This window comes from Lolium rigidum, chromosome 5 (assembly GCF_022539505.1).
Source record: "Lolium rigidum isolate FL_2022 chromosome 5, APGP_CSIRO_Lrig_0.1, whole genome shotgun sequence".
Taxonomy (NCBI): Eukaryota; Viridiplantae; Streptophyta; class Magnoliopsida; order Poales; family Poaceae; genus Lolium; species Lolium rigidum.
The window spans coordinates 130,861,914-130,886,451 of NC_061512.1; the positions used below are offsets into that span (position 1 = coordinate 130,861,914).

General features: G+C 49.7%; 1 protein-coding gene and 1 pseudogene across 1 annotated transcript; both read left to right on the forward strand.

The window, feature by feature from the left end:
- Nucleotides 1-1,481: 1,481 nt before the first annotated feature.
- LOC124651964 lies at nt 1,482-2,452 on the forward strand. Its single transcript, XM_047190983.1, has one exon. It carries the CDS (start codon nt 1,482-1,484, stop codon nt 2,430-2,432), a length of 951 nt encoding a protein of 316 aa, XP_047046939.1. The 3' UTR covers nt 2,433-2,452.
- An 11,835-nt stretch (nt 2,453-14,287) lies between these two features.
- On the forward strand, nt 14,288-18,153 carry LOC124656418 (annotated as a pseudogene).
- The last annotated feature ends 6,385 nt before the right edge of the window (nt 18,154-24,538 follow it).

Below are 24,538 nucleotides of genomic sequence, written 5' to 3' on the forward strand. Positions count from 1 at the left end.
CAAATAAAGCATGGCCTTGTGGGTTGGATGCGCTCATGCGTCCCAGCTTGCCTGGGTTCGAATCTCTCTGCTCGCAACCCGTTGTTGTGCACACCGATCTCTTAATAATATAAAAACCAATGACTCTTCACCCTGCCTAGGCTTTTTAATTCTATTCTCCGATATACCAGAGAATGTAAGATGTTAATTGGTATCTGCCGAAGTCCCACTTATAGTTTATTATATCAATTCAAGTTCAAATTTTGAAACTAAAATTTGTACTTTCTCTGTTCATAAGAAATGTCACAACTTTGTCTAAATTTGCATGTATGTACACACTAACATATACAGTATCTAGTACATATTTTGATAAGTTGAGACATCCCTTTTTTACAACGAAGAAATCATAAAATAAACTATAAGTAGATTTTTGATCGGAGCTCACATGCAACTTTGCAAGTCTAGGAGAATGGATGTTGGCCGGGTGTCAAAGATCAGCTGTCACTGCCAGGGCCAGCACAAGTGCTCCACTGATCTCTACACAATTGCCACGACAGTGAGGCCCAGCTTAGAGTGACAGCTCGAATGCAAAAGGTTTCCTGAGTTTGTAATTTCTGTCTTTATATCAATCCATACGTTGGAAATAGCTTCGGGAGAGTCAGTCAACGTGTGACTGGCCGTTGGGCCTCATGTTTTCTTGGTCCCACAATGCCAGTGACCTCCTCAGCTTTACAGCTACTACAGGCTAGGCTACAGCGGAGGAGAAGTTTCACTTGCACAAAAGCCCCTCGGAAGATTCCAAACGTTACGGAAAAGGACACCCTGGACGGGCAGAGAAGGCGCACGGTACGTGGGCCCACACGTCAGCTAGTTGGCGCAGCTCAGCCGCCCGCAGCCCAGGGGCAGATCGGTAACTACCGGCGCCGTGACAACTGTAATCCTCGTGTCTTCTGTTCCCACTAAAACCTGCAGAATACAGTAATTCCCATCGAGACCCTCACCACCAAGAGCTCTCGCCCTTCGTCCACTTCACTCCCTCCTCCCGTCGATCTCAACCAAATCTCGCAATCAATCTGAAATCCCGCGGCCTCCGGTCTCCCTGCTCTGATTGATTCCTCCTAAATTGATTCGCTCCTCGTCTCCTTACCAATTCCGGAACCAAATCTTCAATCTTGTTTTCTCAGTCCCGTCTTTGTCCCGTCCTACTGGCCAGCTTCCGTCCACATTGCTGCCGGTGCCGGGGGAGTGATCGAGCCCGCTCCGTTGGAGCTAATGCGCGTCCTGGCAGAGCATCCCAGGTTTTCCCGCTCCGAATCTCCAGAACTACTACTTCTTCTTTCCCCGAGTTAAGAGCCGGAGCTCCTAGCTAGTAATTCTCGGACGCGCGCGCGCCATTCTTAGCTAGCCGCGGTCGTGGATCCTCCTGGCCCGACTCTTGTTCTCTGGGCCGCCTCCTCCGGCTCCCTCCCCGCTTCTGGATTCCTGTCGGACCGCAGGCGCCAATGGGTTTCTTGGCATGCGTCTGCCTCCTCCAGCTGCTGTTCTTGGGCTCGTCCCCGGCGGCGGCGGCGCAGCAGCCGTCGGCGAGGGCCCTGGACGCAACGCTGCAGGACTACGCCTACCGGGCCCTCGCGCGGCGGCCGCGCACCGGCATTGTCTACAACGGCACCGTCCCCGCAGACCTCGCCGGCGTCGCGGTGTCCGCGCTCCGCCTGCGCAGCGGCAGCCTCCGGAGGAGGGGATTCCCCAACTACTTCCAGTTCGCCCTGCCGGCCGGCGTCGTCGCGCGGCCGCGCGTGGAGCGGGCGGTGCTCGTGTACAGCGACCTGGGCAACCTGTCGGAGCGCTACTACCCGCTGCCCCCCGGGTACGCCTACCTCGCGCCGGTGCTCGGGCTGCTCGCCTACGACGCCGCCAACCTCTCGGCGGCGGGGCTGCCCGAGCTGAGCCTCGTCGCCTCTGCGACCCCAATCCTCGTCAGTTTCGGCAGTGTCCGGGCATTGCCGTCAGGCGGTCCGGCGGCGCGGTGCGTGTGGTTCGATCTGGACGGCGCGCCGCAGTTCCGGGACCCGGAGGCAAGCGGCAACGTCGTCTGCGCGGCGTACCGCGGAGGGCACTTCTCGATCGCGGTGAACTCTACTGAGGTTGCTCCTGCTCCAGCGTCACCGGCCGCAATTGCGCCGCTGGTACCGGGAACTGGAGGCCGTGCCACGGGTAACTCGCAGGCCTGGAAGATTGCCGGCACCGTGGTCGGGAGCGCCGCCGCGTTGGGGCTGTTGGCTTCCGCTCTCCTGTGCTTGGTGAGGTACAAGAGGGTCAGGAAGCTGGAGGTGATGGAGCGGAATTCAGAGGTTGGGGAGACGCTGCGCATGGCGCAGGTTGGGCGGGCGCAAGCACCTGTGGCGTTGTGGACTCGGACGCAGCCGGTGATCGAGAGCGAGTATGCTGCGTAGCTCGTTTTGGATTTTCTTCAGAGTTCAGGCAACACCAGCAAGGCTTCAGACATGGAATTTGTTCATCGTCTGCTTCAAGGTAGCAAGTGTTCCATCAGTCAGATGCTGCGCAACTGTTAGATTCAGTGCTGAGCCTCTGCGCTTACCAGTCCAAGAAAATTCTCTTGGCGAAAGGTTAATTGTTCTGCAATGGCTACAGTTCGTGTTCATAGTTGCCATGTTCATACCAGGGCGCTCTGTTCATCTGTAAAGCAAATGGAGAAGTGAATTCATCGAGTCAGATTTTGGGTCCTCTTATTTTTTGGGGTGGCTGTATTTTAAAGGAAGTAGTTCAGCAACAGGCTGTTTCAGTTTCAGTTAACTGCATTCTAGTTTTAACTCAGCTCCAATTTTTGCGCCGTTTGGCTTCTCCTGTTTAGACACCTGCTAAGATGTTGTACATGCCGGTTTGGTAATTAGCCTGATAGTTTATATTCCAGTGTAACTTGTTTTGACATTCAGTCTGTATGAAGTGAGAACTTTTCATTATCTTTCTTTACATTTATTTCTAGGTGGGATTTCTGTTGATGATTTGGCGATTGGCCTTGTGGTCTATTTTTCTTTGAGCTCCTTTGGCTCCCATCATTTGGGGCTAGAATCAAAGAATTCATTTGTGATGCCAATAATTAACTTGTTTGGCTGCCACGGAATTCATTTGAGAATTCCATAGTTTTCATCCCATATGCCTAACCTTAATTCCTTTTTGGTACCCTGTCATTTCTATGGATGTTTCAAATGAAATAATATCATCAATGCCATTTCATTTCATTTCTACCAAATGAAATAAAATGATGGGTGCCAAACAAGCTCCTAGGGATACCAGAGTGTCATTTTCATTGTTCAACAGCCAGCGCCAACAATTTGGGTTTCAGCATGGGTTTGTTGTAGAAGCTTTTATATGTTCAAACATGAAAACAAGATAATCTAACAAATGTATGCACTCCCAGGTCCAGACTGTCGGAATGCTTCCTCAAATTTCTTTCAGAGGAGGGCTTGAACAACCAACAATCTGTGACCACCTAGCTTCAGGCCAAACTATCTGATCATGTGCTTCTCATTCTTTCTGGCTCTTCGTGGGCGCACGTTCACTCCTATGTTGGATTATCTTATATATGGCGCGAGGAAGCCGATGATTAGCTGTTGCTTGATTATGTTTCGGTTGCCAGATGTGGTTTGCCAGCGGATGTGTATGCTGAAGTGTCTGGCGGAAGCAACCTGGGTTGCTAAATTGGTTGCTAGCACATGCTGCATCCGCAAGCAAATGCAGAATACATGTCTGTTATTAGGGTATGATCACAGGACAGTCCTTCGCACATGTGGGGTGCTCTTCAATCTAAGGAGGAAGAAACATGCATGCCAGCTGAAGCTAACCTGAAATAGATGAAACTGAAGCTGGGTCTTAATGTCTAATGTGTCTAGTAATGTTCTCTGGCTAGCAGCTGGATCTTTCCTGATTCAGTATAGTACTGTAAGTCTGTGATGGAGCTGGCTGGTTAAACTAATTAAGCTGTTGGATTAGTTAAGTCAGTACTTGATTTGCGTGCTAGTTAACTAGTCGCTGCAGCTGGCTCGCGATTCGATTTGCTAACTACTGAGACGGTGAAAACCTTTGTCTCGTCATGGCTGTACATACTTACATCGTTTGCATCTAGACTTGATAGATAAATCCAATGCATGCGACAGAACTGCGGAATGTATCGAATGGAAGTAGGTCAGTGACGAGTGCTACTCTCTCCATTTTATATTATTAGTTGTTACAACAGAGTGTTTAGTAAGTATGTCTGCTCTCTTCATGCAGCAATTGATCATCATATCTGAGATCACTTGTTTTGGATCTATGCTGCACCCAGGAGACAAGGAGTATATAATACTAGCGGTAACCGTGTGCAAGTGCGTAAGTATGCTGGTGCAAATTTGCGCAAAGACTCACTTTTCCTTGAGGGCTCCTTTTATTTCCATCTACTCTAAATTCATGTTTCAATTTCTTTGTTTTTCTGTCAATCAAACACATACCTGGTCCGCGGTTTCCTAAACCTTGAGGATTCAAGAGGACACACCACTCGGTTCCTTTGATTTTCATGTGTTTTGAGAATCCTGCAGTCAAAGGGTCCCCAAGCCTTGTTTGGTGTCCACTTGATGCCACCATCCTTGTGCAAGACCCATTTGTCCATTGTTTTCCCTCTTGGGAGTGTTTCTTCGGTACTTCCGTTTTTCTCTACCTGACAACAAGCAATTTGATTTTATGACGGGCAACGCCAAGTTCAACAGCAGTCTCCCGATCTCCATCAGCAATATACTCGTTATCATTTAAATCTTATTTAACATTAGATTATTCGTGGAGATTAGTGGGGATGATCCTTAGAATATTGGGTGAAACCCCTACCTTCACCCAATTTTGATAAAATCTCATCCTCAATCCACTAGGTAATGACAGAGTATGGAGGATAAGAAAAAATAGAATAAGATTTAGAGAAAAGTAAGAGATAAGCAGAGATTAAACTCGTTTAATACTCAAGTACTCTCTCCGTTTCATGAATGTTGTGTGAGATTTGTCAAAAAATTAGATATATCTGGGTAGATCTAAATTTGAATGTATCTAGGTAGATCTAAATTTCGACAAATCTCAGACAACATTCTTGAAAGGAAGAAAGTACCATACATGTTTTTAATACATGTTTTTAGAAGTAAGTGAAAATTTAGGATTTAGTGGGCATTATAGTGCCAAACAAGGCGTTAGGGGAATGAGCGCCAAATTAGCCCATGTATCATCGTGCACGACCAATTTGGGCTGTAATGCCTCTTGTAGGCCGAATAGCCCAGTTAGCTAGCGGTCCACAAAGGCGTGCACATTGTTTCATCCCAAATTGGCGCCAGCGCTGTGCGCCTGTGCCTCCTCCGTTAGACCGTTACTGGATTATATTTGACAAGGAGGGAAAAACCTATACATCGTCCATGCTAATAGAGCGACATGGGTTGGTTTTTTCCTCTTTTTTTCTGTTTTCGGTTCTTTCTGGTTTGGACGGTTATTTATTTTTTATTTAGCATTTTCTTGAATATAAGTAATTTTTTGGAGAATTATTTTTCCTGATAAAAAAAGATTATTAATAAAAAATTTCAACAAATTTTGTTTTTGAACAAATAAATTAGGAACAAATTTTTTGGAGCAAAAATAATTTTGCACACATTTTTTTAAATTGAACAAATTTTTTGTAGTAATTTTTAATTTGAATATTTTTCAAATATGATTACATTTTTTGCTAAAAAACCTGAAGTTTTTTAAATTTAATTTTTTTGAAATAAAGAAAAAAAGAAATCGACATGGTCATGGTTCGACCATATCCACCAAGGGCCCTACATGTGGCAGGTACGTACCGGGTGTGGCACCGCACATTGAGCTCCCACGAACCGAGGGTATCCCATGTGTACGCGTCCACAACGAACGCTTGGTCGACCACTAAATCAGGCGAGAGAAGGGCTTGCTGGCGACGGATCTCATCATGCCGTTCGCGTCCTTCCCATGCATTGGTAGCATCGACACTCTCTGGGGGTTCAAACCAAGGTTTAAAATAGCGCGCTATTTCTCCGCTAATACCACGCAATAGCATATTTGGAGGGTCTACGCTAAATTTTAGTAATTTTGCTCGCTATGGCGCTATTTGGAAATAGCATGATATATCGTGCTAAAACTTCATAGCGTTAGCGCGCTATTTCTTCAAGCAATGTTACTTTCACTTTTTCGTGGCGATGAAGTGCAATATGTTGGTTCCTCTTCTAGATTAGAACTTAATATCGCTAATGCTGATGATTCTTAATAAATAATTTATACTATGTTGTTGCCTTGTGGAATACTGATGTTAGCCTTATGAAAAATTCAAGATATATTTGTTGTATGTGGCTATGTATGTATGATTCAGTCATTTTTCGGACTAAATATCCAACCTTTTTAGCGAAATCCTTTATTTTTAGACTATATTTAATATTTTTTTCAAAACGCTATTTGAAATATAGCACGCAATTAGCACGATATAGCGTCCATAGCGTTTGAAGGAGACCGACGCTATTTCATTTAGCACGCTATTTTAAACCTTGGTTCAAACGCAACTTGCGGGCATGATGACGGTAGACCACAACACGGTTGTTCCCGTCTCGAACGAGTACCGACACTCGTCGAGTGTCGACGACGAGGACGTACCATTGGCATGGATCCCTGCATCGGGCCTCATGTGAGGACCCCGCCTCGTGGTCGTTCCGGCTTTTCGTGAATGGCCAAGAATTGCCCATTGATCGCGATTGGTTCTCTAGGGAAGGGGGTATTGCTTTCTTGGTGGGTGTGGCAATGGCGCGGGTGTGGAAAAACGGCTAGTGTGACGACACCCTAAAAAGCACGGGAGCGCCCCGCGCCATCAATGTCAACTATGTCCTTCGAGCGGCAGAGGCATTGATGGTGGCACGAAAGCTATCATCGCCACCCCACCAACGCGTAGAAGGTGCAACAAGTGGCATTAATCACGACGCAAAAGTCCACATCGTTGTCACCCGCCAGCATCGACGTGCGGAAGACAAAGCGGATGCAGACATTGCCAGGAGGGCCCAAGACAACAGAGAGGACACACGAGCGGTCCGTGTTGTATTCGCGACGACGTATTTCTAGCCTGAATTTGGGCTAGGAATGGGCCAAACGCCAACTTGCGGGCATGATGACGGTAGACCACGACACGGTTGTTCTCGTCTCGAACGAGTACCGACACTCGTCGACGACGAGGACGTACCATTGGCATGGATCCCTGCATCGGGCCTCATGTGAGGACCCCGCCTCGTGGTCGTTCCGGCTTTTCGTGAATGGCCAAGACTTACCCATTGATCGCGATTGGTTCTCTAGGAAGGGGGTATTGCTTTCTTGGTGGGTGTGGCAATGGCGCGGGTGTGAAAAAACGGCTAGTGCGACGACACCCTAAAAAGCACGGGAGCGCCCCGCGCCATCAATGTCAACTATGTCCTTCGAGCGGCAGAGGCATTGATGGTGGCACAGAAGCTATCATCGCCACCCCACCAACGCGTAAGGCGCAACAAGTGGCATTAATCACGACGCAAAAGTCCACATCGTTGTCACCCGCCAACATCGGCGTGCGGAAGACAAAGCGGATGCAGACATTGCCAGGAGGGCCCAAGACAACAGAGAGGACACACGAGCGGTCCGTGTTGTATTCGCGACGACGTATTTCTAGCCTGAATTTGGGCTGGGAATGGGCCGTCGCGAAACTTTGGTTGGTTCGCGTCAGGTTGATAGGCTGTCTTTTTCCCTATCCTAGTGTCCATGTGAACCAATATCCTAGTGTCACCGTGAACCAAAATGAACCGCGTCGATATGTTTTTGTCGGGCCGTCGGAGATGCGGGATTTTATTAATGTCAATTCTCTGTCTAAGGTTTCGAGCCCCGGAGGACTATTTTTGGCTGGACCGAATTTCCCTTGCGTCGTTCTCTTTTCTTGTTGTGTGCATATCTGAAATCAATCAACAGTTCACCCATCTTAGACTTGTGAGCTGTCTCTCCACACATAGCCCAACACTTGTTCCTGGGCCAAAAAGGTCTTTGCTAATTGCTATCAACTCTCAATCCTCCTCCTCTATCCTATTCCTCTTGAGAAAAAAGTAGCTCCTATCCAATACACAGCAAATGCAAATGCATGTGGCCCCTGGGTGGCTGGCCTTGGATCCTGAGCTAGAAAACAAAAGCGCGATCTTGGTTCCCACTCCATGATCGATCTTGACCACATGCAAAGAGACACACACACATGGTGTAAAAGCTCCCCATTTACAAGATCCCCGTGGTTAAAGCATCATCTTATCTTACCATAACATAGCCATAGCACGCATACACACAGTCCACACCACACCACACATGTAAAGAAGATTCGGACATGTACAGTTTCCTGAATCAGAGCATACATGCATCTCTGCCCTCCATAGCTATATCGTCCAAGAAGCTCTCACTTAAATATTTCTTACCGTGTAATTATGCTGTATTTATTGTTTGGAAATGGAAGAAGTGACTTCAACATCCTTGAGAAATGCAGTAGGAAGAACAAACTTGAAGAAAAATAAATTATACTTGTATTATAGAGGCAGTAGCAAGTTGATGATGAGAGACAAGGAGGCACTAGGAGCTGCTGGGCTAGGGTCACTGGCCGCTGCTGCCATGATGGTTCTCTACTTTCGTCCCGTCTGCACTTTTTATCGAGCTCTGTGCCTCGTCGTGTCACGCTCTCTGCATCCCCTCTTCCACATTTTGCTCCAGCCATTGGCTGCTTGTTGTAGCAACGATTATTACATTCCACGGCGTGCTCTGCTTGCCTTGATCGGCTTCATCTTCTTGCCGATCGAGAGATAGTCTCCGTGATCTTTTTTTAGGTAAAGGACGCTTAACTCATGTTCTCAGCGTCCATAATCATAGCTAATAAACCATATTACAGATTAAACTGAGAAAAGGGAATAATAGTCAAAAAAGGCGATGTTTCAGGAACATTCTACCAAGAAAAAAATGTCCAAGGACATTTGTATTTTTTATTACCTTTTACTATCTCTGTAATATTACCATTGATCATTATATTAATAGATTCGCAAACCTTTTGTCAAAAAATAAAAATAAAACCACACAAGTTAAATCAGAACCACACGATCCTCTTGCGATATACTATTTCACTAGAAAGAAATAGGTTGGTTTCGGCTCTCACCTTCAGTACCAGTTTGCCTTCCTACGCTTGGAGCTTGCTCAGTTGGTTGCTAACTACGTTGAGGAGGCGTCCCGCCCCTTCGTGAAGAGGTGGAAAGTATCAAGCTGTTGTTGAGACATGTTGGTGTTCCTTTGGAGCCGACAAAAGCGTGTTCTTCTGGTGGTGGACAGGAGCTCGCCACCTTGCAGGCTTCGTTTCCGTTTGGCTCCGGTGAGCACAACTCATCGGTGGTTGAGATCACGCTAGTGCTACATGGGTTGTGTGGGGATTCATCTGTGCTGCCTGAGCTCCCAAAGTTGAGTAGTGGTGTGGTTATTCCTCCTTCCGTCGAGGAAGTGAGGTCCGACTCGCACGAGATCTTGGTTGTGGCTTCTCCACCGAGTGAGACAATTGGCTTTAAGAAAAGTGGTTTAGCTCTCTCTCTCTCTCTCTCTCTCTCTCTCTCTCTCTCTCTCTCTCTCTCTCTCTCTCTCTCTCTCTCTCTCTCTCTCTCTCTCGCTCTCTCTCTCTCCCTCTCTCCCTCTCTCCCTCTCTCCCTCTCTCCCTCTCTCTCTCCCTCCCTCCCTCTCTCTCTCTCTCTCTCTCGTCCGGTGGGCATGTGGTTCCTATTGGTGATGAGGTTGTTAGGTCAAGTCTGTTGGCAATGGTACCTGGAGCCATCATCGCTAGAAAGGTTTGCGATTTTCTTGCCACATTGGCTGCTACCTACCCTGCATCCGCTGTTGATTGATGGGTGTCATGCAATGTCATGGCCTGCCAAAGTCGGCGCGGTGTTAAAGTGTTATGTTTGAAGTTCATTCGTGTCACCACGGGGTCCCTTGTGTTGGGTAAAGTGGGTGTGGTCTTGTTGTTCGGGTCTTTATTAGACTTTGTTGTGAGTGCGGGTGTGGTTTGTGTGAGCTTATCCCTATTGTTGTTAGTTTTTATCCGATTTTTTTCTAAAAACAAAATACTATTTTCTTAATTAATTGACGAGGCAAAGCTTTTGCCCCTATTTTAAAAAAAACGTAATAGCTCTCCGGCTGAGTCTTTCACTTGCCCCAGGGATGTGGTCTTGTTGTCAATTCTGAAACCATGAAGGTCATTGAATTGATGAAGGCCGGAGATCGACCACTCGCTTGGCCCGACTGCTGTTTGTTTATGAAGAATGTTATGGCATGGCGCAAGACTTCTCATCCAGCAAACGAGGCTGCACATGAATTGGCTAGCTACTCACGTACAGCACCTACGAATGCTTTGTTTGATACCTCTACTGAATTTCTACTTCAAATTCTTTTGGATGATGTAAGTCTTATTGCTAGTTAAAAAAAAAAGTCTTATTGCTAGCTAATAAAGCTGGTTTGAAGTTCGAACAGAAAAGACACACCAAGCGTTTGTACATAGTTTTCGAAACAAAAGGAAAAACGAAAAGCATCACAGTGAAAACACCTCAAGCTTTTGTTTCTTGCATCATTCTCCACGTGCTGCCCTTTCTTGGTTGGTCTCGGCAATCAGGATGAAATTCGTGCTATTTTAGCCGGATGTGGTGACGATGGCGCGAAGGCATGTTTTCTTCTTGAAGGCATTTGCGGGAGAAGAAATTGTAGCTATTGATTTTGTTTTACCTTGTAAAGGTTCGGCAGTAGTTATATATGTTATGTAATACTTGTTGATGATATTGACATCGCTGCCTTACATCAAATTTAATGGTAAAGAAGGCTATGTGCATCAATCCAGACCAGGGTTTTAACCTCCTTTTTTTTTGGAAAAACTTAGTAGAGTTGAAAAAAGCGAGCAAACGTAATAATCCTCAAAAACATTTATTAGGAAATTCTACCGAGAAAAAAACCATATAAATAAAACCAGAAAAATTAAACCCTAAACATACCACGTGATCTCTTGCACTACATTTCACTAGTAGAAATGTAGAAAGACACACAAATATCGTCTTGTCGACATAGTTCTCAAAACAAAAAGGAAAACGAAAAGCATCGCAGGGGAAACAGCTCAAGCTTTTGGTGCCGTTTGGATACGTGCCCCTACGTTTTCTTTCTCTCATCCTCTTTCACCCCACAAAAAGCAGTAAAAACCTCAGCTCAAAGCTTCGAATAATACACGCCCAAACGCCACTGATTGCATCATAATGCCGCGGATATCCTTCATGAGTTCAAGGCAGATCAAGTTTTGCTTGCACGAACACAAAACGCTACTTCTCACTGTACATGCATCAGCCCTGCAAAGGTCATGAGCTTCTCTTCAGCTCGCTTGTGCGTCTGACCAGCTACAAGTGCAATGGAGTGTGAGCGGCAGCAGTCTTGTGGCTTTCTCGTGGTGGAGCAAACTCCGAGGCAGCTCTCTTTCTCCTCTCTGCAAAAGTAAAGTGGTGTCCATTGTGGCGTGGGGTGGACAAGACAGGCAGCCCGAGCAAGGAGCATCAAAATCATTCCAGCTGCACCGACAGCCTTCCACCCGACTCCACTCTCCACAATATTTTATACACTGCGACTATGTTTTCCATGTTCATGGATTTACTACCACCTTCAATTTGTATCCTAATATTGCGGCTCCTTGTAGACTGTAGTCTGTAGAGGTACTCCTAATTACATTGTGTATATTGTTTAGACAATAATAAACGATCACATTGGGTCTTGGGGCCTTGGAGCTGTGGTGGACCATGGCGCTCCTTCGACTAGTGCTATTATCTATAGTCATCGTTAGGTGGTGTGAGTACCTAAGCGATCTATTGACCCTTGGCTGCAGGCACCTCCGCCGCTAGTTCCCCTGCCCTCCGATGGCCGCTCCGACGACTGGAGGGTGGGGGAATCTCGGATCAGGATGACCGGTTTCGTAGGGTGTTCGAGTTCTCCGTCTTCGATGTAGGGGCATCAGCGGCGACGAGAATAAAGGTCCTTCAACCCGCCCCAAATCGTTGTTCTTTCATGGAGGAGCTTCGACGGGTTGAAGTTTGGAGTCGATCGTCGGGCACTAGGTCTGGCGTGTTAAAGTTTTGTCTACAACGACATCGTTCAGTAGAGGGGATGATTTCACAGCGTATTGGTGTCCTCAAGTTTCGCCTCCACCTGATGAAGCTCTGCCAGGTACGGATTTGTTGGGGAACTTGCGAGTTTGGTGTCCCCCATCTCTGTCTGGTCGGAGCTGGGATTATCTCTCGGTCCTTCTTGGTACTAGCTTCTCCGGGAAGGGGATCTCTCGAGATCGTGGTCACCAGCATCTTCTGGTCTATGTCGACGACTTCTCGCCGATGCTTCTACAAGTGCCTGATTTTTTTCAAGATTTCTCCAACACGAGCTTTGCTACGCTCGAGGCCCAGAGGTGGCATCGAGTTTTGCTCATTGCACGTTGTCGAGGGATCGATGCTGAAGGAAGATGGTGCTGAACTTTCAAGGACTTGTGTTTTATTTCTTTTTGTAAGGATGCTCTTGTAAGGGCTGGTTTCAGATAATATATGGCTTTATGCCTTTTCGGCAAAAAAGTGGCATGAGTACATATTTATAATTTTTATTACTTTTTTTGGTATTTGTATTACTGTTGATGATTATTAATATATCTGTAAAATTTTCATAAAAAATTAAAAATAAAAAACAATTAAGTAATTGGAGAAGGGGAATGTTCCTCCTTATGTTTTCAAAGTTATTCAAGAACCCTCGCAACTCTAATAGAAGGTTGAGTAAACTCATCATCCTTGGTTTGAGCCTCGATGGAAAGCGAGTGATTGACGTGATTCCTGCAAATTGAATAACGCTACTAAATTGTTCTCGATCTTTTTGGTGCATCTAAAAATATGTATCGATATGAATATTCACATGGAGATCTTAGTTAGGCCAAGGCCGGGTATTATTTAAACCTTGTAAGTAATAAAGCATCAATTATAAAAAAAGAATATTCACATGGAATTCTCAGGCAAGTACTACTACATGAAGCATTCTATTGATAACAAGTTTTGATGTTGTTATTGTGATAAACCTATTGCACTCTATTAGAAACAGCAATGTTACATACATAGACAACAATACGGCCGGTACTGGTTGTTCTTAGAGACGATACAACTTCTATCATGAGGTTTACACCTGCTATGATGTATGTAATATATTATTAATGACCGACTCAATTCTTTTTTTTTAAAAAAAAGGAGGTTGAGACCCCCGGTCTAGTTGAATATATTCTCTTACCGACCAATGCGCATATAATTATGTATAGTGTAATCCTTTGTTTAAGTATATCACACAACACTATTTTTATTTATTTAACTTATTAATAACATAAAATTAAAATTGTCGTAGAAGAGAAAAGCCAAAGCACACCACTTTAGGAATAACCAAACATGGCAACATGGGCTAAACCCATAAGCAATGGCCACACAGGATCAGGTCTCTGTTTGAGCACCCACAAGCTGACAGTAGACCAGCCTTTGTCCCCTAGTCACCCAACTATTCCTCTATCATCAGTGTCACTTTCTCAGCTAAGCTAATCCCCTAAACCGAAGACACAATACTCTGTCATCTAGCTCCTTCCTGTTGAAGAGTTTCTGAGAAACACTTCTGTCGCTTTGCACCTTGACATATAACATTATTCCTAGTAGCACCTTGTAGCTCTGTCTACCTAGCCTAACTGTGGCTTCAAGATCATAGAAACATTTCACACTCAAAGGCTCGACACTAGCAAGGGGAAACTTTGCGGTTTCTGCTAAAATTTAACCGCTTCATCATTTCAAAGTGAGGTGTCTCACGCAGAGGTCTGAATTTGCGTCTTGATCTTCAAACATAATCTTTTGCTCCTTGAGAAAGGGCTGCACTAAAGAAAAAAAGAGAAGAGAGGAGGGGCGTGTTAGCAAATTGTCAGAGAGTGCCACGTGAAAACGGAAAGGGGACAATCAAACTAAGAAATTTGGAATGTTTGTCATTGAATATCTTCCTCAGGCCGACGACCAGCCGTTATTCCTTCCTCCTCGTCCTCTTCCTCTTTGTGTGGGACGTCTCACGTCTCTATTGTTCATCATTCCGAGCTTTGCCTCTTTTTTTGCTCACCTTCTCCGACAAGAGGCAGTGCTGGTAGGTAGCATCGGTTTGGCAAGAAGGAGGTCCAGCAATGGGGCTGGCCGGCGACAACGCCGGGTTCCCTTTCTCCGCCAAGCTCTCCGCCGCCCCCTCGCCGCGCTTCTGCAACCCTATGAGTAGGAGGTAAATGCCTCGCATCCCATCTCTTATCTGCCGATTTCTGTTAATGTCTTCTCCGAGGTCGGGTTTGCCACTTTGCCGCGGTTCAAGTTCTAGCCGCAGAAGACGCGAATGCGCAGTGGTCCTTGGGGATTTTCTTTCTTTCTTTGGGGTCAGTCAGAAATTCAGAATCCTTGGCGGTTTCGAGCAAGGTCCGAATAATTTCATGGGTTTCAGGCGACAGGAAAAAATGACACCTGAAGCACCGTTCGATAAACTGAAGAAACCAATTGTGGTTTTTCCTTTAAAGAAAACATCAAAGCTCATGCTGTCCTGACAATGTTCTTTCTGGAGATCCTCAGAGGATTATTATTACCAGGAGATGGTCCTGGGGTTAACAAAATGAATGCGCAGTTGTCTTGGATCTCACATGATTTTAGCTAGATTCAGGCCCCTCCTGCGAGTACATACCACCTGGATACCTCAGCAGTTTCTGAATAAGTTCAGGCAGAAGATTCTGGTACAGCAGACTTCATGTACTACCACCATGAACTCCGATGGATTGGTTTTGTACTGGTCCGTTTTTGCAGTTTATTTTAATTTTATCTGAAGAGTCTTTCATCGAGTACTGATTCGGAACCAAAACCTGAATTATATCTTCTCACTGAACTGTAAGAAAATGCACCTATTACATGCCATTGTGACAGTTCCTCAGCAAGAAGGGATAGTTACTTCAAGTTCAAGTTTTCCATCTTTAGACACTCCAAGCATAGTGAACTAGTCCAAAAATCTTTATGCTTGCTGTTACTTGCATCAAATGGAAATCTTTGTTTATTAACGCTTCTGGAGCATCGCTGTGCAGGATATTTTCAGATGTTGCTGGGGATATAACGGTGTTGGTGGATGGCCAATCCTTTCTACTCCATAAGGTGCCTCGTCTACTTAATTTTATTTATAGTTGCCATTTTCTTTCCTTTTTCGAATTGAAATAACACTGTTTTATTTTTCATTCGAATCATTTTCGGTCACACCTACTTCATGACAGAATCTTGTCTAAATAATTTTAAGCCAATCACATTTCATGGCGTGCTACTTCTCCATTAACAATTTCTAAACAAAGCAACCATTAATCAACACTGACTGAAGTGAAGTAGTTATATTTGAAAATATGAAGAATTAAATTGCATATGCTAAATAATGTATAGTACTGTACAACAACAAACAACAACAAAAACAACAAGCCTTTATTCCCAAACAAGTTGGGGTAGGCTAGAGGTGAAACCCAAACAAGTTGGTGTTCATGGGAAGAAAATTCTTGAAGATGTAACAGCATTGCAAATTGTGGAAGTACCAGTCCAATGTATGTTGTGGTCTTGGATTAATGGACTTCAGGCCATCCGAGAGGCTAGAGGATATGTTTTTTTCCAAAAGGGCAAAAGAGCCGCGGCCTCTGCATTGATTGATGCATGCAGCCTTTTATTTTGTTATTTAGTATCAGTTATCATCGAGAGGCTAGAGCATATAAGGGAATTAGAAAATATTTTTTGATAAAGCAGAAAAACTAATTGAAAGATTGGAGGATTGGTTTTTATCTTCAGTATGTTTCTTGTATACATTAGGAATGAATACTTCTTTCGGCATAATCCATGTAGATTGCATGCACTGATGCTAAATAATAAGCTTCATCAGTCGAGTTGTACTTATTTTGCAGTTTCCTTTAGTCTCTCGGTGCGGAAGAATACGAAGAATGGTAGCTGACTCCAAGGATCCAGATCTCTCAAAACTGGAGCTTGTAAATGTACCAGGGGAGCATTAGCATTTGAACTTGCTGCCAAGTTCTGTTATGGGAGTAACTTTGAGATAACTACAGTCAATGTAGCTCATCTCCGGTGCATTGCAGAATATTTGGAAATGACAGAAGACTATCAAGACGAGAACCTCATCGTTCGGACAGAAATGTATCTGAATGATCTTGTAGTGAAGAACCTTGAGAAATCCTTGGAAGTTCTTTGTGCGTGCGATGGCTTGGATCCAATGGTGGAGGAAGTCGGATTTGTCGATAGGTGTGTCGATGCAATTGCGATGAATGCAAGCAAGGAGCAGCTGGTTTCAGGCTTGGCTCACTTGGAATGTGATGCGGGATCCGGGAAGTTGCGGATGCATTGCCAGGACTGGTGGGTTGAGGATCTTTCTGCTCTAAGAATCGACTACTATCAGCGAGTTATCGCTGCGATGAGGAGAAGTGGGGTGAGGCCAGAGAGCATTGGCACTTCCATCGTGCACTACGCGCAAACGGCTCTGAAGTGCATCGAAAGGCGGCACGTGTGGGATTCTGGTCCACTTGTTGGAGACAACCAAAGAGTGATTGTGGAAACTCTCATCAACCTGATGGCAACTGAGAAGATCACAGCTGTTACCCTTTCTTTCTTGTTTGGCATGCTGAGAATGGCAATAGAGGTTGATGCAGGGCTAGATTATAGGATCGAGGTTGAGAAAAGGATTGGCCTCCATCTCGAGATGGCGTCGCTTGATGATCTTCTCATTCCGTCGATGCAAACGAGCGACTCCATGTTCGACGTCGACACTGTCCATCGCATATTGGTGAACTTCTTGCAAAGGATCGAGGAGGATGATTCGGGAGACTCGTCACCCTGCGGATACGAGTCCGATGGGCTCAAGTCTCCGAGCCACAGCTCGGTGCTGAAGGTCGGAAGACTAATGGATGGTTATCTTGCAGAAATAGCACCAGATCCATACCTGAAACTACAGAAGTTCATGACTCTCATCGAATTGCTGCCTGATTATGCTCGTATTGTTGACGATGGACTGTACCGAGCCATCGACATATACCTAAAGGTATAAAACATTGCACTATATTACAATGGCACATTTTAGTAGAATGGTAGTTCCGTAGTTGTGTGTTGCCAACTTCTGAATTTGAAGAAGCAATTCCTAATCATCTATTTGCCGGTAGAGACGTCATGATATCTTTAAGTAAGAATTGTGATGATGTATATAATTTTGGTGGTTTTGTGTTGCCAACTTCTGAATTTGATGGAGCAACTTCTGGTTATGAATTTGCCATCAGAGTTGGGAAAATATCTGTAGATAAAAATGTGATGATCTACACAACAAGTATAACTTTTAAATCTTGATTTGAATAAAGTTTTGCACCTGAAAACCTTGCATTTATTTGTGATCGCTCAGGCACACCCATCTCTGACGGAGTCCGAGTGCAAGAAGCTGTGCAAGCTGATCGACTGCCAGAAGCTGTCGCAGGACGCGTCGAGCCACGCGGCGCAGAACGACCGTCTCCCGATGCAGATGGTGGTGCGCGTGCTCTACTTCGAGCAGCTCCGCCTCAAGTCGTCCTTCTCCGGCGGGCACGGCCACTCTGGCGGCGGCGAGTACTGCTCCTTCTCCCAGCGGATCACCATGCCGATGAGCGGCAGCGGCGTGCCGAGCTCGTGCGTGTCGCCGCGCGCGGCTGGCGCCGCGGACAGCTACGCGTCGCTGCGGCGGGAGAACCGGGAGCTGAAGCTGGAGGTGTCGCGGATGCGGGTGCGGCTGACGGAGCTGGAGAGGGAGCAGGGGATGATGAAGCAGGGGATGCGGGACGGCCGCCCCGGGGAGCACGGCCGCGCGTTCCTGGCGTCGATATCGAGGGGGATCGGGCGGATGGCCATGTTCGGCCCGTCCGGGGAGAGGAGGAAGAAGAGCTCGCGGGCGACGGTGAGCTCGCAGTGCTCGGAAGGGAAGAGCCGGAGGAGGAAGAAGACGTCGGTGACATACGCCTAGGCCTAGGCTAGCTAGCTAGAAATTTCGTTACGCGGGAAACGCTACTAGCTAAGTTGTATGTATACTTGATGCCAGTGGATTGCAACAAGTTTTCTAGCAGAGATAGGATAATGCTCGTTTTCCTCCGGAGGCTGCAGCGCCTCGCAACCTCCGGATCGTGGGCCGTTGGATTCGCTCAATCATGCGGACGTGCTGACACCCTTTCTCCCATGGACCCAGCAAGCCATCCATCGTTCTCAGCCACAAACCACTTTCCCAGATCGCACACGCCATGGGAGCGCGCTCGCCCGTCGGCCTAGCGCGTCGTCGCCTCCAGCCCGCGACGGCGAACTCGACGAAGGGCGTCTCCGCCTCCGGCCCCCGCGACGCCAACCTCGACGGAGCTCGTCGCCGCCACTTCCCCTGCGCCCGCCGGCCATAACGCAGCGCGCCGCCGCCTCCTTGCCCGCGACGACCGCATGCCTCTATTCCGTGCGACGCAACCTCCGGCCTCGCGACGGCGGCCTCGACGAAGGGCGTCTCCGCCTCCAATCCCCGCGACGGCAACCTCAACGGAGCTCGTCGCCGCCACTTCCCCCCGCGCCCGCCGGCCTCTATTCTGCGCGGTGCAAGCCGTCGCCATGGAATCTACGGGGGCTGGGCCGCCCTGTTCCGCGGGGGGTCGCGTCTGACCTCCACACATCAAAGCTCCGCCTGGCCCGCGGACATCCTCTACGCGTGCCCGAACCCGCTCACCTATGGCCAGCTCTGGTTTCTGCACGTCTTCCCGGGCGGTGCACTCCGCCATACCCCACCTCTGCAGCGGCGCGCGACCCCATCGTGGGCGAAGAAGATGACCCGAGGTGGTGCTGCAAGGCGAGCGGATTGGCTGCAGTTGCATACCCTGACCTGCGGTGCGTGGGCCGCGGAGCTGCTAATGGAGGACGACATTGCTTCCATGGAAGGGCGGCGGAGCTGCAAGGGTTGAGGCTACTACCAGTAGTCGACGATGCTACCAGCGCGGCATCATGCTACAAGTGGCGCCAGCGTCAAATCTACGGAGGGCCACCGTCCATGCTGCAAGTTGGCAGCGTGCTACCAAGGTCTCTACTCTCTAGGAGGAGCTGCATGGGGCAGACGCAGCAGCTGCAAATGCCTTAGCCCATGCTACAAACCTTGCGGCGGTACGATGACGGAGCTGCGAAGATCTTCTGCCAAAGCTGCAACTTCATTCCTTGGGAGCTGCAAAGGTATGTTGCCGAAGCTACAAGCATTGAACGACGGAGCTGCAAGCGACGAATGCCGGTTCTGGAAGCTAGCCATTGTCGGCATCGCCTTCGTGCTGCAAGGCAGCCGCCAGGCGCCGCCGCGATGCTGAAGGCGACGGTCATCGACGCTGCCATACTACAAGCCGGCCGCTTCGGAGCGCCGCCATGGTGCCGCTATGGTTAGCGGCGGTGCTGCAAATGTTAACCGACAGTGCTACCACCAGTCAGTGGCGGAGCTGCAAGAAAGCGGTGCTACCAGCCGGAGTTGGAATGCTGCCGGTGGTGTGCCGGCGAGGAGTTTCATGATGCTAGAATTGTATATATTTTGTGAAACAAATGTTATGTTGGTTTGCTACTTTCGTATAATTTTTTTGCTATGAGGGGTCTACGGCAAGCTCTGTCTCCGGCAAGGTTTCTTTTTCATTTTCTAGACGTACCGTTTTTTTGCTTCAATAAAGCAAAAGCGGGAGTTTTTTGCTGCGACGAAGCATAGTCTGAACAAGTCTCTGGCAACTCTCCTTCTGTTTTTAGGCGAACCGTTTTTTTGCTTCAATGAAGCAAAAGCGGGAGCTTTTTTTGCTGCGACGAAGCATAGTCTGAACAAGTCTGGCAACTCTCCTTCTATTTTTAGGCGAACCGTTTTTTGCTTCAATGAAGCAAAAGCGGGAGTTTTTTTTGCTGCGACGAAGCAAAATCTTTATTTTAGAGGAAATTGGACACGTGTCAACCAGGGGATCCGGAGGCTGGGAAGTTTAGAGCCTCCAGAGGATTCTCAGGATATGACAAATGCTGATCAAGAGTTCAAGACTCTTTCAAGAGCTCGGACCCAAAAACGCTCGCGTCGCTGCCAGGGCCCCGGCTCGGGCGAAATCCTAGCTGTGGTGGATGTGACCACGGCAAGTACTACCGGGTAGCACTTCGTTGATACGGGGCAAGGAGACATAGTTATCTGCGGGTCGAGGTGCACAAGACGCAAGGGTTTACCCAGGTTCAGCCCCTCCGGAGAGTAAAAGGCCTACGTCCTGCTAGATCTTATTGCTCAGTGGAGAATTACAATGGGGGGCTCAGTCGGCGGCTACGCCAAGAGCTTACAGGGGGAGATTGGATCTCAGGTAATGTGTCCTCTAGGGTTTAAGCTCGGGGGTTTATATAGGCACCCAGATCTAGGGTTACATGGAGATAACTCCGAATCGAATCAGTTGCTACTAATCCGGGATTCGCCACCCCTCTCGCAAGTAATCTTCTTATCCAGTCGTGCGGATCTTCACCCTGGGATCACGTCCCAGTCGCCTTAGGGCCCAGTCGCTTGGGCGATTGGCGGTCCACCCGGGCCTCCATCTTCATGGCGAGTGGGACTGGCGACCCACCCCCTATGGGCATATCCCCATCAGTAGTCCCCGTGCGCGGTGGTGATGAAGCGTGGATCCGAGGCGAGTCTTGGAGAGGCACGATGATGGATCAAGGTGAATCGCCATCGGGCTCCTAAAAATAAAGTTGCAGGTTCAGCGCCAGTCTCCAGTAGCCAGAGCTTGATCAGCCAGTCGGCGTATGACAGTCGGCGTTAGCCAGTCGTCGTCTGACAGTCGGCGTTGGCCAGTCGTCGTCTGCCAGTCGGCGCACACCCGCCACAGAGACACGTGGAGGAGCCAACGACTAGATTTCACGTTGACCGAGGCACGAACCGTTTGCATGTTGTTGACCGTTGAGCCCGACGTGACCGCTAACGGCTAGTTTAACGGCTATTCAGCCGGAGCCGGCGCAAATCTTGACCGTTGATTGTGGGGCGGCGATTCCGGAACGAATTAACGGGTGGATCTCATCCTTAATCTGGGCGAGTGCGGCGGTATAAAGGGCTGCCCCTGGGATTAGGGCTTATCATTCCACCGCACTCTTCTCTTCTTTTCTCTTCATCTCCTCCCCATTCCGAGTTCCACACGCATCCATGGCGGCGAAAGGCTGGGGCAAGTCGAAGGTCACGCGGGAGTCTCTCCTCCCGTACGTCGCCTCCGGGATCATTCCAGAGTTCAAGCAGGAGCGGCGGCGGGTCCCGGCGGCAAACGAGGTGGAGCCACTCCCGCGGCCCGGGGAGTTCGTGATCTTCTTGAGCTTCCTCGACCGCGGGTTTGCTCTCCCTACCTCCGACTTCCTCCAGCAGCTCCTGGCCTTCTACAACATCAAGGTCTCCGACCTCGGGCCGCACAGCGTTCCGCAGATCTCGCTGTTCGTGGCGCTGTGTGAATGCTACCTGGGTTGCCCGCCATACTCCCCCCTATGGGTATCAATCTTCCATGGGCGGGCGACCAGGGCCAGCAAGAGCGACCAGGCGCTCATCCCGAACGGCGGGATCACCTTCCAGGTGAAGTCGGGGGAAAGCTTCATCGACATGGCGCTCCCCAAGAAGGAGCAGTCGCAGTGACATCGGTTCTGGTTCTACGCCCAGGAGTACACTCCACCGGGTGGGGTTCGTATTCCCCAGTACACACCCGAGCCGAGCGTCCCTCGGCGCCTCAACGTGCGGTCGCTGCCGCGCGACCAGGAGGAGGTGGTGAAGGAGATGCGCCTGGCGATCCAGGCGCTAAAGGACGGCGGGCTGACGGCGGCCAATATGTACAACTGCTGGCTCGGTCGCCGCTTGATTCCTCTGCGCTGCCAAGGCCACTTCATGTGGGAGTACCGGGGGAAAAACGACTGTACCCGGTCGACGGCAACCGAGTGGGACGAGGTCGAGTATCGGAAGGCACTCGCCAAGTTCACCACGGCCGCCTTCACCTCCTTCGACGACGGGCTACATCCCTTCTCCGAGGACAGGCCGGCGCCCCAGGTACTATTCCGTCTTTGCTAGTGATTTCGAATGCTCGATTGGAGTTCTGAGTCCGCTTACGCATTTTCTCGGCCTGGATGCAGCGATGGCAGAAGGTCGCTGACCATCTCCCCCCCACTCGTGGGGAAAGAGCCTTCGGAGATGACTGAGGGCGAGGAGGATGAGGCCGAGGACGAAGGGGACCACACCGAGTCGGACTCCGACGTGAGGGACTTCGTCCGACTCCCGCGCGGCGCTAAGAGAGGGGCGACTTCCTTGTCGCAGGGCGCGCCGGGGGCGGACACCCCGGAGGACGATGAAGAAGAGGAGACGACCTCGCCTCCGGAAGGAAAAGGTCCCATGAAGGGGGCTGACGAACCGCCGTCAAAGCGATTGCGTCAGACCATCCTCGAAGGCGCGACTGAGCTCCGACGCCCGCTGAAGGACGCCCTTGAGGCCGAGGCCCGGGTCGGCCCAGGCGTGAAGGCGATCCCGACGGCGAAGTAAGCATTCCTCGTAAAATCTTGTTTTATCGTTCACTGTGTTAGCAAAGAGCTCACATCAATCTCCTGCAGGTCGAAGAGGAAGGTCCTGTCAAGGCCTGCCCCGGTCGGCGGAGCGGAGGCTACAAGGGCTGCCGAGGCGAAGAAGGCGGCCGAGCTGAAGAAGGCCGCCGAGTCGAAGAAGGCAGCCGCCGATCCCGCAAACATGGCCTCGTCGCGAGAGGAGCCCGCCGTCGCGAGCAAGGCGGCGGGTGCGACCGCCAGCTCAGCTGGGCCAATCGCCGGAGGCGGCCCCTCGGCGAGTGCGAGCAGCGGTGAGGTGGCGAAGGTGGGCGTCGAGTCGACCATGGCTCGGGGTCCGGACGTGACTCCCCCCCTGGTGGAGGAGGAGATGGCGGGCGCCGAGTCGGCGACGGCTCGGAGCCCAGATGTCGTACCACCCGTGGCGGAGAAGGAGCGGGGCACTGCTGAGGGGAGCGGCCTCTCGGCGAAGATGAGGGAGCGCCGGACGAAGGCCGCCAGGGATCATGCTCGCCCCAGCGACCCCGAGGCGCTGGCTGAGGAGACACCGTCGACTGAGGCGGTGGTGCAGGGGGCCGGGACGCACGAATCGCGTCGGCCTCCGCTGTCGACTTTGTCCTTCACTGAGCTTCACACGGCGCTCGGCGAAGTTCATGTGGTAAGCTTTTCTTGCTCGTGGTCCGGTCTCCCCCAAGTCCCCGAGGGTCGACTTGGGCTGAAGGGGCGAGTCGAGTCTTCTTTCCGGATCCAGACTACTCTTTGTTACTTACAATCGCTCTTCTGTTGTGCAGGTGGAGGTGAAGCGACTGACGGCGCTCGTGGAGGAGGCGGCAAAGAAGAACCGCCAACTCATCGCCATTGGCAGTGAGTTCCCCCCTTTTTTGTGTCTGTGTGCTTAATTTTGTTTCCGCGTGATTGGAGTTATTCTCATTATCGTCTGTTTCCTGTAGCAGAGGCGCAGGAGAAGGCGCTTGCCGAGGCCCGCGAAGGGTTCATGAAGGAATCCTTCTATCGGGAGGCTGAATTCCGGGCGACGCAGGCCGAGGAGGCGAAGAAGAAGGCGAAGGCGGAGGTCGCGGACCTTACGAAGGTCCTGGAGGACAAGAGTAAGGAACTCGAGGACGTCATCGCCGAGTATAAGGGCAAGCTTGAGGCCGCGGTGGAGGACAGGGACGCTGCCCGGGGCGCTGCGGCGACGCTGCGGGAAGAACTTGCGGCCCTGAAGCTACAACACGCGAAGGAGCTTGCCACGGAGAAGGCGACCTCGGAGGGCGTTGTCTTGGCGGTGCAAGACGAAAAGACCAGCTTCGAGGCCTTCGTCTGCGAAATGTCGCGGTAGCTTCTCGGTAAGTTTTCCTCCATTTTATTTTTTTTTGGTGGGAAACCATGGTGTTGTCCGTGGAGGGGCCGGTCGCTGAACATGGCGAGTCTGCTGCGGGGGCCAGTCCCCGAGCGCGGCGAGTCCGCTTCGGGGGCCGGTTCCCGGGCGCGGCGAGTCCGCTTCGGGGGCCGGTCCCCGAGCGCGGCGAGTCCGCTTCGGGGGCCGGTCCCCGAGCGCGGCGAGTCCGCTTCGGGGCCCAGTCCCCGAGCGTGGCGGGTCTCTTATGAAGCGAGTGTTGACTTTGAACTTTTTGTATTTCCAGGGCAGTGTGAGTTCGTGGAGTCGGCGACTCCACGGGAGTGCCTGCAGGCTGCGACCACGCGCATCATCGCCTGCGCGGGGGAGATTCTGGCGGCGCTCCAGTACCTGAGTCCGCGGGAGGTGATTCCTCGTGACGCACCATCGGTCTTCAAGGCCGTCTCCGACATCCCGA